This window comes from Rissa tridactyla, chromosome 7 (assembly GCF_028500815.1).
Source record: "Rissa tridactyla isolate bRisTri1 chromosome 7, bRisTri1.patW.cur.20221130, whole genome shotgun sequence".
Classification (NCBI taxonomy): domain Eukaryota; kingdom Metazoa; phylum Chordata; class Aves; order Charadriiformes; family Laridae; genus Rissa; species Rissa tridactyla.
The window spans coordinates 11259041-11275618 of record NC_071472.1 but is presented as its reverse complement, the minus strand read 5'-3'; the positions used below and the strand labels follow the sequence as shown (position 1 = coordinate 11275618).

At 41.4% G+C, this 16578-nt stretch overlaps 2 protein-coding genes across 7 annotated transcripts in view; both read right to left on the bottom strand.

The window, feature by feature from the left end:
• SLC12A8 (solute carrier family 12 member 8) overlaps window positions 1-5276 on the bottom strand; it is a 61044-nt gene extending 55768 nt beyond the window's left edge. Inside the window, exon 1 of the mRNA XM_054209960.1 lies at window positions 5076-5276. The gene's annotated coding sequence lies outside the window, so the exon portion shown is untranslated. The remainder of the gene's footprint in view (window positions 1-5075) is intronic.
• An 8618-nt stretch (window positions 5277-13894) lies between these two features.
• Window positions 13895-16578, bottom strand: part of ZNF148 (zinc finger protein 148) — a 36090-nt gene continuing 33406 nt past the window's right edge. For all 6 annotated transcript variants that reach the window (XM_054208632.1, XM_054208634.1, XM_054208635.1 and 3 more), the window contains one exon: window positions 13895-16464. In XM_054208632.1, coding sequence (XP_054064607.1) covers window positions 14872-16464 — 1593 coding nt within the window. In that variant the 3' untranslated portion in view covers window positions 13895-14871. The remainder of the gene's footprint in view (window positions 16465-16578) is intronic.

Below are 16578 nucleotides of genomic sequence, written 5' to 3'. Positions count from 1 at the left end.
TTTTATTTTCTTCCTCTCTCTTTTTTTCACTTTCTCCTTTTTTTTTTTTTTTTGGTGCTTTTGCCCTTTTTTTGTTTCTTTTTTTTTTAAATGCCATTTTTGCTTTTCTTTTGACTTTTTTCTTTTTTTTTGTTTTTGCTTTCCTTCTTTTTTTGCATTTTTTTTACTTTTTTTGTCCTTCTTTTGCTATTCTCCCCCACCCCCTTTTTTTAACTTTACTTTTGCCCTTTTTTCTGCTTTTTTTGCTTTCCTTTTTTTGCTTTCCTTTTTTTGCTACTCTTATTTTTGCCCTTTTTTGCTTTGTCTTTTTTTCCTGCTTGTTTTGCTTGCTTTTTTTTTTTTGCTATTCTTATTTTTGCCTTTTCTGCTTTACTTTTGTCTCTTTTTTCCTGCTTTTTTTGCTTCCCATTTTTTTGCTACTTTTTCCTTTTTTTTTTTTTTTGCCTTTTTCCCTGCCCTTTTTTTTTTTTGCCCCCCCCTTTATTTGCCTTTCTTTTTTCTTTTACCTTCTTTTTTTTTCTTCCCCTCTTTTTGTTCTTCCTCCCCCGTTTTAATGTTCTACCTTTACTTTCCCTCGTTCCTCCCCCCCCCTTCCCCTTCCCCCCCCCCCCCCCGCCGAGCGAGCCACCGCAGCGGAGGGAGCCGGGGGCAAAGCAAAGCAAAGCAAAGCAAGGTGCCACCTGCGCTGCCCCCGGACTCGTCCCCCCCTTCCCCAGCCCGGCCCCGTCGTGTGGGGCGGGGGGCTGCGGGTACCCCCTCCGCCCCGTCCCGACTCACCTGCGGCTCCCGGTCCCTCCCTCCCTCCGTCCCCGCCGCCCCCGTCCCGCTCCCCCGCGGCGCCGCCTCCCGCGGCGGGACGGCCCCGGCGCTGCCACGTCTGCCCGGGCACCGCCGCCCCCCCGCCCGGGCGGGCATCCACAGGGTGTTCCGGCCCCCCCCCGAGTGGAGCCCCCGGCCCACCTGCCGCCTTCTATCCACTCGGTGTTTTGGGTTTTTGGTTTTGGTTTTTTTTTTTTCCAGTTTCCACTTTTCCACGGTGATTTCTTCCATCTTTTCTGCGAGGTGGCAGTGCCAAAGGGATTGGCAGCGGCACGCACGGCGCTAAACGGAGGAAACCCAGCTAATGAGGGGTTAGGAGCCGGCTTCCACCGAGTCTGAAAATCTCAGGAGCCTGACAAAAAATAAACTATTAAATAATAGAATTCATAGCTGGAGGGAAGGCTGCCAACAACAGGGAAACAGGATGTCAATTCCGGACGGGAGCGGTTACAACCTGGTTTCAGTAGGAACTCACTTCGGCGGAACTTCCCTGTACAGGGCTGCCATGGCATCCCGTGACCCTGCCCAGGCAGAGCTCCACCTGAATTAAAGGCAGGAAATTTTGGATAGTCTCAATGTAAACAGGATTCAATCTAAAGCCAGACACCCTTCCTTGGAGCTTGAATAGCATTCCCTGACTTCTGTTACTTCCAAAATTACTGCCAGTAAGGCAGAATGAGTTAGGGCCTTTTAAATTTTCAGTAAAGTATCCATACAAGACATCCATGTAATCCAGAGAACCCGCTTTGATTTTCCAGAGGCAAAGTGTAAATGAGCCTTTACTCTTAAAACAGCAAAGACAGGCGAGCAGCAGAAAAGGAAAGCAAGAGCGCAGAGAAGATAGGCGACTTCTCCAAGGAGGATGAAGCCTAACTTGAGGAAATTTCTCCCTGAGATATCCCATTCCTGGACTATTTCAGCAGCTCTCCTCCGGCTCCCTTCGAAGAGGACGCTCTTTACGACTACCAGGGAACAGGTTGAGCCAGATTCTCTCAGCTTGAGGGCCGGGGCAAAATCTGAAATAATAGCTTTGATTTGTTGCAGAACTGGTGAGGAGTCACTAATTGCCCGAGGAGCGAGCCCTGTGCCTTGCCTGCGGCCACGTCCACCCCTACACGTGCGTGTGCACGCTAAGCAAGCGCTGAAGGAGTCCCCTGGGGCAGGTGCCACCACCACCCCCCCCCACTGACTATTTTCCCACTGACTGTGGGAAAAATCCTACCTCCCCGCTGGAAATAAGGACCACAGAAATCCAGCAAAAGGTATTTTCAAGGACCACACCGACACATTAAAATCACCAAGCGCTGCTGTTAAAAAGCCCTTTCAGGAGCACTCGGTGTTGGTCTCCGTCTGCTCCTACTTAAGTCATGGCCAATTTTGAACATTTTCCTTCTTGGCAAACGAATCCAGCCGGCAGCGCTCCGGCAGCGGAGCTGCCTGTGTTCCCGAGGAGCACGTGGCTTTTCCATACTCAGCATGCGAGCGAAACCGTAGACTGACACACACTGTCGCTTCTCCAAGGGCAATCAGCAAGCGGCCGTCACGTGCAAAGCGGCTCGCTTTCTGTAAAGAACAGGCTTTGGAAATAAAGAGGTACCCGGAACGCAAGAGAAGCGGCTCTCACTGAGATTACTCACACCAAATATGCGATGATGTGGAATGGTACAAATTCCCCCAGCGCGCGCTCGGGAGGGCTGCGTGACTCACAGCTGGCTCAGCCACCGCTGTGTTCACATGAGCCTTCCTCCGCACCGCTCCGAGGTCTGCACCACCCTCAAGGAAAACCATCGCAAACCATTTAAGAAAGTCTTTTAAAAGGTCTAATTAAAAATTCTCTCTCTTTATGCTGAGTACCTTATCTCTGCTGGGAGGAAAAGGGGGGGAAAAATACAACTAAAAGCTAAAATTCTTGTATCAAAGTCCAATTCTTGAGGGCTTTTAGGGCTAGCAATGGATGCTGCGAGTTCCAGAGACCAGCAGGAATCCTTCCCCTCAAGCTACGTAGGTCCTCAGGACTGTCGGAGCATCCGAAACCTGACAGACCTGAATATCAGGCATCCTGAACTGTGATTTGAGAAGACTTCTGATAATCCATATGGTGTCGCTCGGTGGAAACTTCTCCAGGGGATGGAGTCTGGAGATCCAGGAAACAGCTCCAGGAGATGGATTTAAGAGAGTGCGGGAGGTGACAAAAGGTTACGTGGGATAAAAACAGGTAAAGGGAAAAATACAGGGGTGTCAAAGATACAAACGTGGCCCCCAGAAACAGGGAAAGTAGCAGCACAGAGGTGGGTCGGCAAGAGAAGATGTGAATTTGGAACATCCACAGGTCTGAGCAAGGGAAGGACTGGTTCTCAGTACAATGGATGTTAATTATCACACAGACCTCATCGTGATCATCTTCAGTTGCCAAACATACCCGTCTTTCCTAACACAGCAATACACAAGCCGATTTCTGTGTACGCGCACAGCACAAACTGTGAATAAGCTGCACGATTTAGCTATTCACATCGCTTAATGGCCTACAGACAAACCCTAGATCAACAGCAAGACGGGCCATTACACGTAAAGAGTATGTTCCCAGACGAAACGAAGAGCCAGCCTTTTTCTATTCGAGTTCACTCATAGCTGTACACTGCAAAACACTTTGCTTTTAAAGTGCATTTTACCCGATTTTGTTCAGTGCGTGGTAACAGCAGTGATCAGTGCGATACCTGAGCATCACCACAAACAACATCCTTGTTTCAATCCCTGAAAATGGAGTTTCAGGCAAGAAGAGGGGCTCCGTGAGAGCCAGCGCTGCCAAAGCGCGTTTCTGCACCCGACGGGGGGGCTCACGCTGTCCTCAGGGCTCATTTTCAAGCAGCTGCAACATCCCCCACTCTCGCTACGCGTTTGACCAGGGGCCTGATCATCCTCCTTACCTTGATCTGACGCTTTCCTTTAAGTTAACAAATACCGCCCTCAAGAAACCCCTCCTTTCCAATTCCTGTTTTGGAGGAAAACATCGCTTTGGCGCAGTCGTACCCTTGCACTCGCTTATCCGTCTTTCCGAGCTGTCACTTTCTTAGGCTGTTCTGTCTCTAATTAGCTTTATAACAAAGACGATTTCAGGAACTGGCAAGACGAATGGAAGAAAACACAGGACTTGAGAGAAAACAAACAAGTCATCCTTTGAGCTTCCGACGAGATCCTCTGCCGTGTTCTCGGGCATTACTGCAGGGTCAAGATTACCTTGCGATTACCCTGAACATATTCCCAGCACTCGTAGTCGTCACTTTATCACCTCTCGTGACTCAGTCTATCTTGTGACAAGACAGAAAGCTCCTGAAGAGCTTTCAGAGTGGAAAAATTCTACATCTTCAACAGTCGTTACTCATCTTACAACACAGAAGTATTTGTTTTTATGAGTTACACTGCTAAAATAACGGAATCCTCTTGGTTTCACTAAGGCCCGGCTAGTGCTTTCAATCCAACAGCAGTTACAAAAGCTCTGTTACTTCGGCCTCTCTGCAATGGCACCAACGATAAGACCTGACCATGAGAAAAAACACATATACGCAAATAAGAGTGAAAATAACCTGTATTCAGTGGCACAGCTGGGCCAGCTTACCTCTCTCGGGCTGCGCAGCTGAGAAGGCATCACCTCCTCTAAACGAAGGCAGCTACTGCCAACGCACCGTCCTATGCCAAAGGTACCAGCACAAAGCTCGGTTTGGGACTAAGCACCCACATTTCCAGCCGAGAGGCTTGACAGGTGCAGCCGCTGGCCAAAAATGAGCCAAGCCGCTTTGCTACCAGCAGGCAGGAGCGTACACTTAGCAGGCAGCAACGTGCCTTTCCTCTCCTGCGTCAGACAGGAGATGGACTCCAAGTGGAAAAGGTGCCCAGGGAGATGGACTCCAAGCGGAGAAACCAGCAGTGACTTGTGCACCCCGCAAACATCCAGAGGTAAGTACAAATAACGGGGGGAGGAACAGGATCCCATGCTTTTTGCATGACGCGCGTGGCTGCAGACATCGGCAAAAGCGATGCAGCTGGCTGGACCGCAAAAGATACGCACGCACATTTTAAGATGGAACCTCACCAAATCATCGTATTTCATTTCTGCCAGTGACTCGTATGTGTATGCCTTTGAAATTGAGAAGGGAGAGTAGTTGCTGCAGCAGGGCTGTTAGGAACCCGGAGACCAGCCCTGACGTGAAAGGGAAGGACACCACGGAGGAGGCGACTTCACCACGGAGGAGGCGACTTACCTGAGCCACCAGGGCAGGGCTGCTGGCTCCTGAAAGGACAGCACACGCCGGCTCCCTTCTAACCCCCTTCCAGTGGAAAGCTCTCTTCTTTAAACTCCGTATCTTGGCAACTAAAGCAGACAAAAGAGCAAACAATATTCTATAGGAAACTATCTTCTGTTGATTCGGCAAGCGCAAGGCAGAAGCCCGAACCACGACACTTCTCCAGACCACCTCCCTAAGCCAACCCACCTCCAAATCTCTCTGCTTTCATAAACTGCTGCCCATTCTGGAGCTACAAAACAGTTTCTCCTGTGCAGTGCAAGAAAGATATTAATTTCGGAGAGAGATATTTTTTTCCCAACCCTCTAAACAAACAAATAACCAATCATTTTAACAGAAAACTATTTCCTTCTCCTGGGGGGGGGGGGGGGGAAGCAAAGGCTAATTCAATGGATTATTTTTCTCACTCAACACAAAATGTAGGTTCTGGCAACTGCTTTAACATCAAAACATTGGAAAATGTCTTATTTTCAGCATCAGTTTCATGATTAAAATTGTCAAATAGTGAAGTCAATAAGCAGAAACTATCAGCTTTGATTTCTTATTTCCACCCCATAATTAAAACAAATAAAAATCAGTATAACTAATGTAAGCAAACATAACAAAACTAAAGACAAGCAGAGCGGCCGAGTACGCAGACAATGCTTACTCAGGCATACTGCAAAGCGCACCCACATTCTAAAAACTATTAAACATGAAACCATTAAAAGTAGTTACTATACTGGCTGGACGTTAACGCGCCACGTTAAGTTCTTGATAGGCTATTTTGAAAAACAACACCAAAACACACACACGAGAGCAACAGCGAAACCAAGTCACATCAAGTGATGTAGCTGCATCCACTCCACAGGTCAGCGGTACGCCAGGGACAGCAGGGACGGTGGCCTCGCACAGCTGAGAGGCACCGAGGACGGGCAGCCCTCCTAAGGACAGTTTCAGAGAGTCCCTGCAGAACCGTCTGTGCCGTTTCCATGTCACTGCCCCGCGGCTGCGCCTGGCCATCCCCGTGGGGCTGCCGTCCCCTGGGGAGGACGCTAGAGCAAACCTCATGAGAGCCCTTTCTCTGCCACCACGCAGCATCACTCAACTTGCCTTCAGCATCTTCAGAAGGGGCTTAGGCTGAAGCCAGCCGAGAAGCTCCTCTCCTGCAGCCACCGCTGCCCAGAGGGGGCTCCCCGAGGTGGAGAACACCCAAGTAGTGACACTGCGGGCTCCAGGACGGGGGCTGCACCCACCAGGCAGGAGCCACCGGCATCCCAGACCCAGCCCGCGCTTGCTGCAGCGCTCAGCTCATCACGGCTCGAGTTTTAGCGCAGAATTTCACCAGATTATTTTTCTTCTCTTCAAAAGGCATCGTGCGACTTTCAACATTTTCTTACACAAAGCTTGTTCTTACACGAAGTGAAATCAAGAGAGCCACGCATTTCACAAAAATCAAGCCTTTATCAGGAGCGATGCTACCAAAAGATTCAGGGAAAACAACGTGTTTAACACACGAATAAATAAAGGCGAGAAAACTAAATTATCAGTAATTAATGCTACAGGGCACATTTCTGGGTTTGTTAAGTGCATAAATGCTTTGATCTTCAATGTTTTTTACATATTTGCTTCAACGATTAAAAAAAAAAAAAATCTGTGTTACATATTAAATACTCCATACTACCCAGGCTACGAAACGCTGTAGCGCACACACGGCACATTGTTAGCCAATAGACTGAAAATTTGAGTAGTAAAGTTCACTTTTCTTGCAACTGAGATTAAAGCAAAGTCCTGATTCTCATTTGCACGAAGAGTTGCTGGCACTGAATAAATTCCCTCTAGTGTAAACAAGATCACGAAAGCTGGTCTAACGCTAGGTGCTTCTATTAAAGTGATTCCAGTGCAATCTTCTAAGAAGTCCAGGATTAAAATTAAGGTCAGAGATTCTGTTTTCCTATAATCAACAGAGGCAAGAAGGATATCCAAAGGGGAAGAAAACCCAAGTAAGTTTTATATGTCTCAAATCAAATATTTAAATATTTCATTTAATTGTCGGAGGTATCCACTTGAGTTCTTGCAGAACGATACGTATCTCTACGTGCCTTCATCTGTCTCATTAAAAAAAAGATTTTGTTTGAAATTATCTAACATGAAAAATACTGCTAAGTCTATTCATAAAACAGTATTCTATATTTTTATTTTTCAAACAGCAAGTGACCACATTTAAAATGCATCATTTGCAAATATAAATTATCAAACTATTAGTTTAATTAAAAATAAAGCAAAAACATAACTTCCCTTAGTATCACAATACATAGAAGGGTGTTATAAACCCCAAAAGACTAAGTTAACCATTAAGAAAACAATAATGTCAAAAGTGATGAAACTCATTAAGTCACTTAATGAATAAATCAATCCTAAGAATACAATACCATTCACCATGATTATGTAAAAAAAAAAAAAAAGCAATCTTTCACTGTATTATACAGATAAAACAATCCAATCCTTCATGCCACATTTTGTAAACCATGATATAAATTACACTCACAGTCAAATGAACAGGAAGAGTAACTCCCAAAATATTTTAAGTTGCTTTTAGGGCAGAAATAAAGGCAGAAATAGAATCATTTAAAATATATCAAGTTTAACCAAAAAGAAAAATTTCATTTGGTCAAGCCTGCTATCCAAATAGTTTTGTTTCCTGCAAAACTATTTTTGTCTTTTTTTGAATTATGAAATTTAAATGTTTCTTTTACACATTAAATGTTAACTGATGTGTTGAACTACGTTAAATCTTTTTATACTTGCGTCATTTTTGCCATGAGACCTAAGCGTCTTTCATGTACCTACACGCGCCCCCCCCCCACAGCCACTCACACACACACAAACCCACACACTCTTGGTATCAGGAAATTCCTCATTTCACAGGAATAAAGAAAGACTGATGTACTGATTTCTGTCAGAAACGTAAGGAATATACAAATCCGTACTTTTCAGGTTCCTACAAAACCATCTCTCACCTATATACATACTTTTACTCATGAAATTCAGGTTATGGTCTTTTGTCTGGTAATAAAGGGACGGAATAGATGTTGTAGGATAAAGAAATACTGTATAATCATTGAAATAAACCTATTCTCCTAAATTTATCTATAAGGATTAATTTTTTTTATTATTATTATTAATTGAAATACAAAGAAGGCATATGGACTTCAGGAAAATAACACTATATCAGAAAACGCACCGTAACAGTGTTCCACTATATATATATATATATATATCATCAGGCTTTTCATAACACAATTTCTTCTGTACACTAGATTTTGTACTAATTTCTCTGTCTTCAAATTCATCGTATCTCCAGATCCAATTCAGCACTACATAGTATGCCTTCAAAATAAAAGGAGGTCACTTGCTTTATTGAATACCAAGTTCCCTTCCAGACAGCATTAAAAGAAAGACAAGACCAGACAGACAAAGTCCAGTATAATTCATTTCTGACAATGAAAATTTCAACCCCTCAGACTGTTGCAAAAATCCTCCTACTGAAATGCTTTACTACAATAATAATAATAGTAATAATAATAATAATAATAATAAAAAGCATACATTACATATAAAAGATACCAGTGTACTAAAAGTGACAGAAGTGGACTAGCAAATCCTTCAAAGCACGTATTATATAAATGACTAGCATTTAAAAACATTTTTTTTCCTATAAAATGTAGGTCATATACATTTATAAATTGGGGGTGGGGGCTTCTAAAGCAGTGATGACTGTTCAAATAGTTATGCTGCTCTGTACAGTCTAATACCTTTTCAATTCAAACTATAAGTTTGACGTTTAGTTTATCGGAATAAACCCATCTCATCACCTCATAGCTCATAATTTGAAAAAATACGCAACTCGAATGAAGACGTGACTTGTAAGTTCCCCGTTTATCTGCATATGAAATAAGAACTACTCCTTTCTACTGGAGGCCCAAGTCTCAGCAGTCCAGCATCAAGACTTAAAGACTCCAAATTTAAGTAGAGGAATTGTCAGGAATCAGCACAGAAGCAGAATAGTATCTCTCATCCTTTAGAGACAGAGCTATTCGACTTTCGCAGGCTTCCTCGTCTCGCAGAAGTGCAGCCAAGCCATTCAGGTCCTACTCAAAGTGTGTACGGATGAAGCCATACGTCTAAAGACTGTCCCCTCTGTGACTGAAATTGTGCTGTGTAAACAACGTTATATACTCCAGCAGGAGGACGTTTGAATTTATTTATAAAAAAAAAAAAATATTGAGAATATTCATTAACTCAAACAAGGCTATTAACTCCCAAAGGTATTTTTGGAACTTATCCTTATGCTACTTGTAAAGTTAGGGCTGTTGTGTATTATTGCTTACAAACAGTACATCATCATATGCCTCCCAACAGAGCGGTACTGTCAACAGTCCGTATGTATTTACAGGCTTTTTTTGTTTGTTTTTTAAACAAGCTATAAAAACATTACATACTTTACAGACAATACAAATACTCAAGTCAAACAAATGGAATGCATAACAATAAGAAACGTCATAAAGGAAGACTGACATAAGTCCTTGATTGTCAAGACACATTTATATTTATATATAAACTCTAGCTGTGCAGAATCAAAGATTCAATCATAGGTACATCCTTATTTGATAAATCATATTTACAGCATGATATTGCATAAAAAAATAAAATAATGTTGTTTACACAATATTACCTTTCCATCCATTGGATTAAGGAAAGCAAGAAACAACTCTTAGAAATGTTTGCTTGCCTCAGTTTGTGTTTCCTACCAAAAGATGTCATTTTAAAAAGGAAACGTAAGGTTTCATATGCCGAGTAGAGCAAAAGCGACTATAAATTTATTTCCCTGACACAAAGCAAATTAAAACTGAACGAAAGTTTAGATTTTAACTTAAAGACATGTTTTTCCATTAGCAGTAATACTTTCCTAGTACTTGCCCTTTGCAAAGTGAGTTTCAGCTAAATGCATTACATGCCTAACATAAACATGCATTTCCCAAAGTTGAATGAACTTTCAAAGTTACAAGGCTTCATTTTAGCAAAACGTTTAACACAAGGAAACTCTAACATTATTCATTTGCTTCAGTACCAACCACGTAATTTGAAAGTTCACATGTGTACTGGTACCGACTGCAGAAGCATATTTCTGCCTGTTAAAATTTCCAAACGGATTCCCAGGAGTATTAGGATTTTCCCAGCGATTTGTAATGGTATTAAAACAAGCGAGCAAAGAAGAATAAAAATCAAAGCTCTCAAAGCCAAGAAAATTTAGTTAGCAAATATACATACAGAAAGTAATCCAATGCTGCAAAATTCAGAGTGTCATCCAAATATTCTGGTTCATTTCAAATAGTTACTACATATGATACAAATACTATAAAAATATTCTGAACAAGCATGGAATATAAGGTATCTGTCCAGGTGGAAAGCTTCCATAGGAGAACATGAATACTTTAGAATAAACTCCAAAAGTTACAGTAGAACCCCAATAATTCGCAGCAATGCCTTAGAAACCCTTTACAAATGACAATTTCGAAAATAGTGAAGCAGGCAATAAAAGCAAGGATGTCACATCACAAAATGTACTTTGTTCATTTATTTTGACAACTGTAATTTAGTTCTCAATACTTCTTCTACCTCCCAGTATACTGATAGAGATTCTGCAGTATACTTGGGCGAAGCAGTACAGTATCACTAATATGAGACCTCGCTACAGTACGTTTTAGACCATTGCAGAGAGGTGGGGAAGAGACCATCGGGGAGGTAAAAACCTATCGGATGCTCTGATTAGCCGTCAGCGAATTAGCAAGATTTTACTGTACTTCTCAATTAACAAGCTCCCGTCATCCGAAAAAATTGACAAGTACAATATAAAAATAATACAACTGTTATTTCACATGAATACTTTCTTGTCCTATTTTCTTCTTGAAACACCATTTTCCTAAAGACAACACTAGGAGACACGAGATCATAAACATAGCTCTTTTATCATCCAATTTCAATTGTTTATCTTGTTATTCGTAAACCAACATACAGCGATACACACGGTTAATCCTTCTCCCCAAACCTTGTAATTTATGATTAATTCATTCTCAAATCAAATGAAGAAAATGTAAATGCCTATTAGTATACCATTACAAGCTGATTCCTTCATTGTCTGTTATATTAATGGTAAAACATATCAAAGGATTCATGCTAAAAGGGACACTGTCAAGTAATTTAGGACCAAAAATATGGCCTATTACTATGTGCTTATATACATATATACACATATTGTGTATATATATATAGTTTGGTAATAAAATGTTATCAATTTCCTCTGTTTTAAAAACATCATTGCTCTATCACTAGGAGATATCCCCAAAAATTCCACCTTACACAACCCGCCCCCCCCCCCGACCCCCCATTCAGTGCTTGCGTGACCTTTAAGTGAGAACGTCTGTTGTCAGCTCTGTGGAATAGAAATGCTCACCCCAGCCTCATGCTGACCGACTGAACTGTATCCGTACAAGAACAGAACAGAACCCCAAAGTCGCCTTTTTCCAAACATACAGGGAAAACTAACAAAAACGAACAATGACCAGACCAAAACGAAGAGCGAGCATCTGCAGCAGATTAAAAGCGGCAAAACATGAGCAGTGGAAAATGTTATTAAATAATGTAATTATTAAAAAGCAGGACCTTTTTACATACTGAAGCCTCTCAAAACTACATATGCACTTATTCCAGAATAAAAGGGCACGTACTCAGGAAATCATAGTAGTATATTTGATTAACTCCTCCAGTGCAGAAAGCTTTAAGCATCAGTGGATGAATTACTCCCACCACCGCTTTAATTGTACATGTGGAAGAACCCTACAAGATAGTCCCCGTGGACTTGACAACCTGTCCTAAAGCACAGAGAACAGCTGTGATGCCTCAGCAGGAGGCTAGGGAATAAGCTGAGACATAAGGAATAAAAGTTCCTTATCTGATTCCCACTTTGCCTCGGGGAAGAGCAAAGTTTCTTCCCTCTGTGCAATACCTTGCTCGCTCACACACCCAAGCAGCGATTCCCGAGTGTGAAGATGGCACGGACCGAGAGCTACTCCCTTCCACTCCTCAATCACTTTCTCACCGCACAGTATCAATGCAACAACTTTTTAAAATAAAGCCGAGTCAATCTCGTCTGGGAGAGGGCGACTTTATTCCTCTTACCTCCCTATGGGGCCAGAGAAGTGCAGTAAGAATCTAGCCCTTTTATTTTAGTTTGCTGCTTGTTGTGTTTAACAAATAGTACTATTAATGGCCATCTACTTGCAACAACAGGATGTCAGACCAAAGATGCCAACACAGTATTATCTGGGCAGCACAAGGCAGCATGTCATGGAAATGAAACACTGAAAACAAACCATGCACTACAAGAGGTGGCGGCTTCCTGGGATATAGGGGCCCTAAGTATTATGTCTCTGCAAACTAGAATGCAAAGTCAACAAACCAAACCGGCTATAAAGGAAGAAAAACAGAGAGACATTAATCAGTTTAGAAACATTCTTTCAAAGAAATCTGTTTACATGAATTATTAATAATCCATAGAGAATTTACTGTTCTCCCTTGATGTTCATTCTTCTTAACTCAAGGCCAAGTATTCGGACAATATTACTGGTAAATCATACCACGCTGAAACATCTTTCTGTATTATACACAGGGTCAATGAATCAGAACAGAGCCTGTTTCCTTATACAAAAGTAGTAAGAAAGAAATTTACATAAATTTTATTTCCTGTCAACGCAAGCAGCAAGCTACGGATAACAAATGCACTTTCTCCCTCAACTGTACCGAGTAAAGTTAGTGCTGTAATAGTGATAGCGTAAGGGAAAAAGACACAGAGTGGGATCGGCTTCCTAGTAATGAAAATTAAAAAAAAAAATATTGCTACTGCTTTGGGAAGAGGCGGGAACTGTTCTACGTCCTGCACAAGTCCTATGTTAAAAGACAGCATCTATTTTAGCTCCTCGAGATGCAGTCTTTTCTCCTAGCTGATGGCTTCATCTGAGAGATAAGAGCTAGCAATAGCGCTGTAGAAGATGTATGTAATCCTATTTAAAAAACCAACAACACAAAACATATACATACATCCATCATATATACACACACACACACGCGCGTGTGTGTGTGTGTATGTGTGTGTGTTTTTCCCTGGTTAATCAGCCTACATTAGGCTTAAACTGCCTTAAACTACCAGACAGTGTCCCTTTAGGGGAAGGTGCAATAGAATGAACATACAGTTCAAAAATCTGTAACTTGTTAACTTAAACTACACAATAGTTATGCTACTCAAATCTTACCACCTTAAAAATGCACACAGAACTACTTATCGTACCATACTGCATACTTCAAGACAAAGTACTATTCAAAAAAACATATTCATGGTACAGGGATAAACTTTGTAGTTTATTTATACTGTGAAATGCAACGAAAACTTCTGATCACTTGCCTAGGCTGGAAAAAGAAATCCTGTTCACTAACATTATTCAGCGGTTTTGGTTGGTAAAATTGTAATGACTTTCATTAAGCAAACACTAAAAAGATCGGGAATCTGAATGCCCACTTCTTCAGCTTTCGGGGATACTTCAATAAATTTAATGATCCGAATTGTCAAAATTCTAGACAGAGAATTAAAACAGTTTTTACAGAAGCTCAGAATACCCAGTCTCAATGTATACTCAAAAAAAAAAGACTAACTGGAGCTGGATGAGATGAAAATGATGCAACCGTAGCAAACCTAAAAATGGTTTTATTTTTTGAGAAATCAAAAACTATCAAGTTGACTAAGTGCTCTACGTTAATCATTATGAGTATGGAGGGTAAGGTACAATTAAGCTTTTAAATCTTGGAATACACATTTTGTGTAAGCATTATGCAACTGGGAATGTCATCTACGGAGTATTTTAACTAAAACTTCAAAATCTTGTTATCTGCGTATGAAAAATTCATTAAAAAGTTACATCTAGATTCAGCTGTACAAAGAAATACACATTACTTCAGAAATGAAGTAAAGGCTTCAGCAGTTAGGCATTTTGCTTAAAAAAGTGTTTAAAGTATTTTAAATTAATTGGACTTTTAAATAGTAGAGTTAGTCTATCAGAATTCATTTTTTCCTCCAAACACAACTCAAGGTGATGCAAAGCAGAAACAAAGGGCACATGGTCTAAAATTACTTTTGAGAGATGGAAGAAATATTATTTTCCTAGAAAATGCCATATTTTAAAGCCATATTTGCTTGACCTTGAAACTTCTTCTTTATTCTATGTGTTTATTCCATGTTGATTCCCTGCTGAAGAGCAATGACTATGCTGACAAGCTTAGAAATGACAATATGAATAGTATCAGACAATAAACTGTCCTCCCAAAGCATACAAGGAAACCAGTAAGGAAACAATCATGGGGGAAAGTCTTACCTGGGGATTTTGTTTATTTTAAATTTCATAGAAGGTAAAATATTTTCTGGATTCAAACAAGTGAATAATAAACTGCCTCTGACAGGGGCACCAACATCAGGCAGTTCAATGCAATGACTGGTGACTAACCCAAAAAAAAAAAAAAAAGAAAAGCAGTTATTGGTCTTGCTAATATCAGCTTACTTTTGTTTTAACATAGCGCTCTTAAAAGCTGTACAGAACTCCATCTTATACAGAGCAACCCCCTTTTGACAAATGTGTTCTAAAGTGCCGGTATTATTTACAAAGATTTCTTAGCCAAAAGTCTGGCCCGTTGTGGCATCGGGTGAAGAAGTCATCCCAGCTCTGCTATCATTTACATTCACCAAGGGAAATTCTGGGAAGTCAGCACTTGTCCCTGGTCCCCGAAGGTTCACCTGTCCATTGGCAGTGCTAAACTGAGATGACATTCCAGCTCTTGCCCCATGGTACTGAGCTCTAAAGGGCTGCTCAAAGGAGCTAATTTGATATGCTTGATGAACCGGCTGTGCCTCTGCTTTCTTCTGAGAAGTTACTTGATCCAAGAAGTCCTGTGTAGAGGAGGAAGAAGAATGATTTGCCTCATCACCTGAAAAGGGAAAAGGGTGCTGCGCATCAGTAACCATTAGTCCAAAATGAGACTTGTCTGGAGTTGTTCTTAATGGAGAGTTCATTCCCGATCGAAAGCTATTGACGGGTATAGACGTGTAGACCTTCTCCATGGAAGGAAATGCTGGCTGGGTTGTAAGAGTCTGGTTATCAGTCACAAAATTAAGGCTCGGGTTGTTCAAATAGGCATCATTTTGGCTAGTTCTGTCCAAAGCTTGTTGTAAAAACTTTGAATATTCTTGTAACATACTAGCTTTATCTGATGAGGAAGCTTGAGAGCTTGTGCCAACTGTCTCAGACTGGGTGACCTCAGATACTTCAGAAGAATTGATTGATATACTGGAGGTCACCTCAGTGTCAGCCACGCTGAAAGATATCTCATGTTGTCCATTAGCCTTGTGCGAATAATGATCTAACAGAGTTTGCAGTACCTCATCTGGAATGACATTTTTGTCATGGTTACCCTTAATTTCAACATTCAGTGCCTGTGTGTCCAATATCGAGGCTGTAGCAGTTTCATCAATGACGCTGGCCACAGCTGCCTGTGTTACTGAAGGTTGAGATGCTATGGTACTTACATTCAAGGCATATTCTCTACTGTTATTACTAGCTGCTTGTAGATACCTCTTTTTCTTTAAAAACTGCATTGCATCATCATAATTAGTGCTGCTGTGTACAGGTTTACTGGGCCCCTCCTGTAATGTGTCAACTTGATCAATGTCAGCATTACCTTCAGAGTCCAGTAAACTTTGCTTATCCACAAGATCAAAGGCATACTTGGAAACCTTGTTGTCTTCATACGTGGATAAAGGTGAAATGGTTTGACTTTGCTCAAGTGGCTGTTTCAGACTCCTCTTGCTGTTAACTTTTTTGAGAACGAGCTTAGGTGGGTGTATTTCTCCAGAATTTGCTTCTTCTAAGTGCGTCCCACTGACCGAAGAATGCGGCATCTCAACAGCATATTCCGCTACCATATACTCATCTTTTACTTTAGTACTAGAAGAGTACAAAGGCAAATAGTCATTTTTGTCCTTCTTCTGTTCTGATTTATCCGTACTATCCTTATCCCCAGACTTTGCCTTCTCTGTTTTCTGCCTTTTCTTCTTTGGCAAGGAGCTGTCTTTCATAGGCGTAGAGAAACCAGAATCTTCCTCCGATGGCAAAAAGCCAACTTTGGTGGCACTTCTGTTCGGTTTCTTGTCGCGGTTCTCATGGCACATACGTTTATGTTTCAGCACACGATCAGTCCTGGAGAAATACTGCAAAAGATTTTTATTATTATTATTATAGAAATAATAAATATATTAGCAGAAAGAAAATAAACCTTTAATTCTAACAAATCTACTTAACAATTCATCCGCTTTAATGACTTC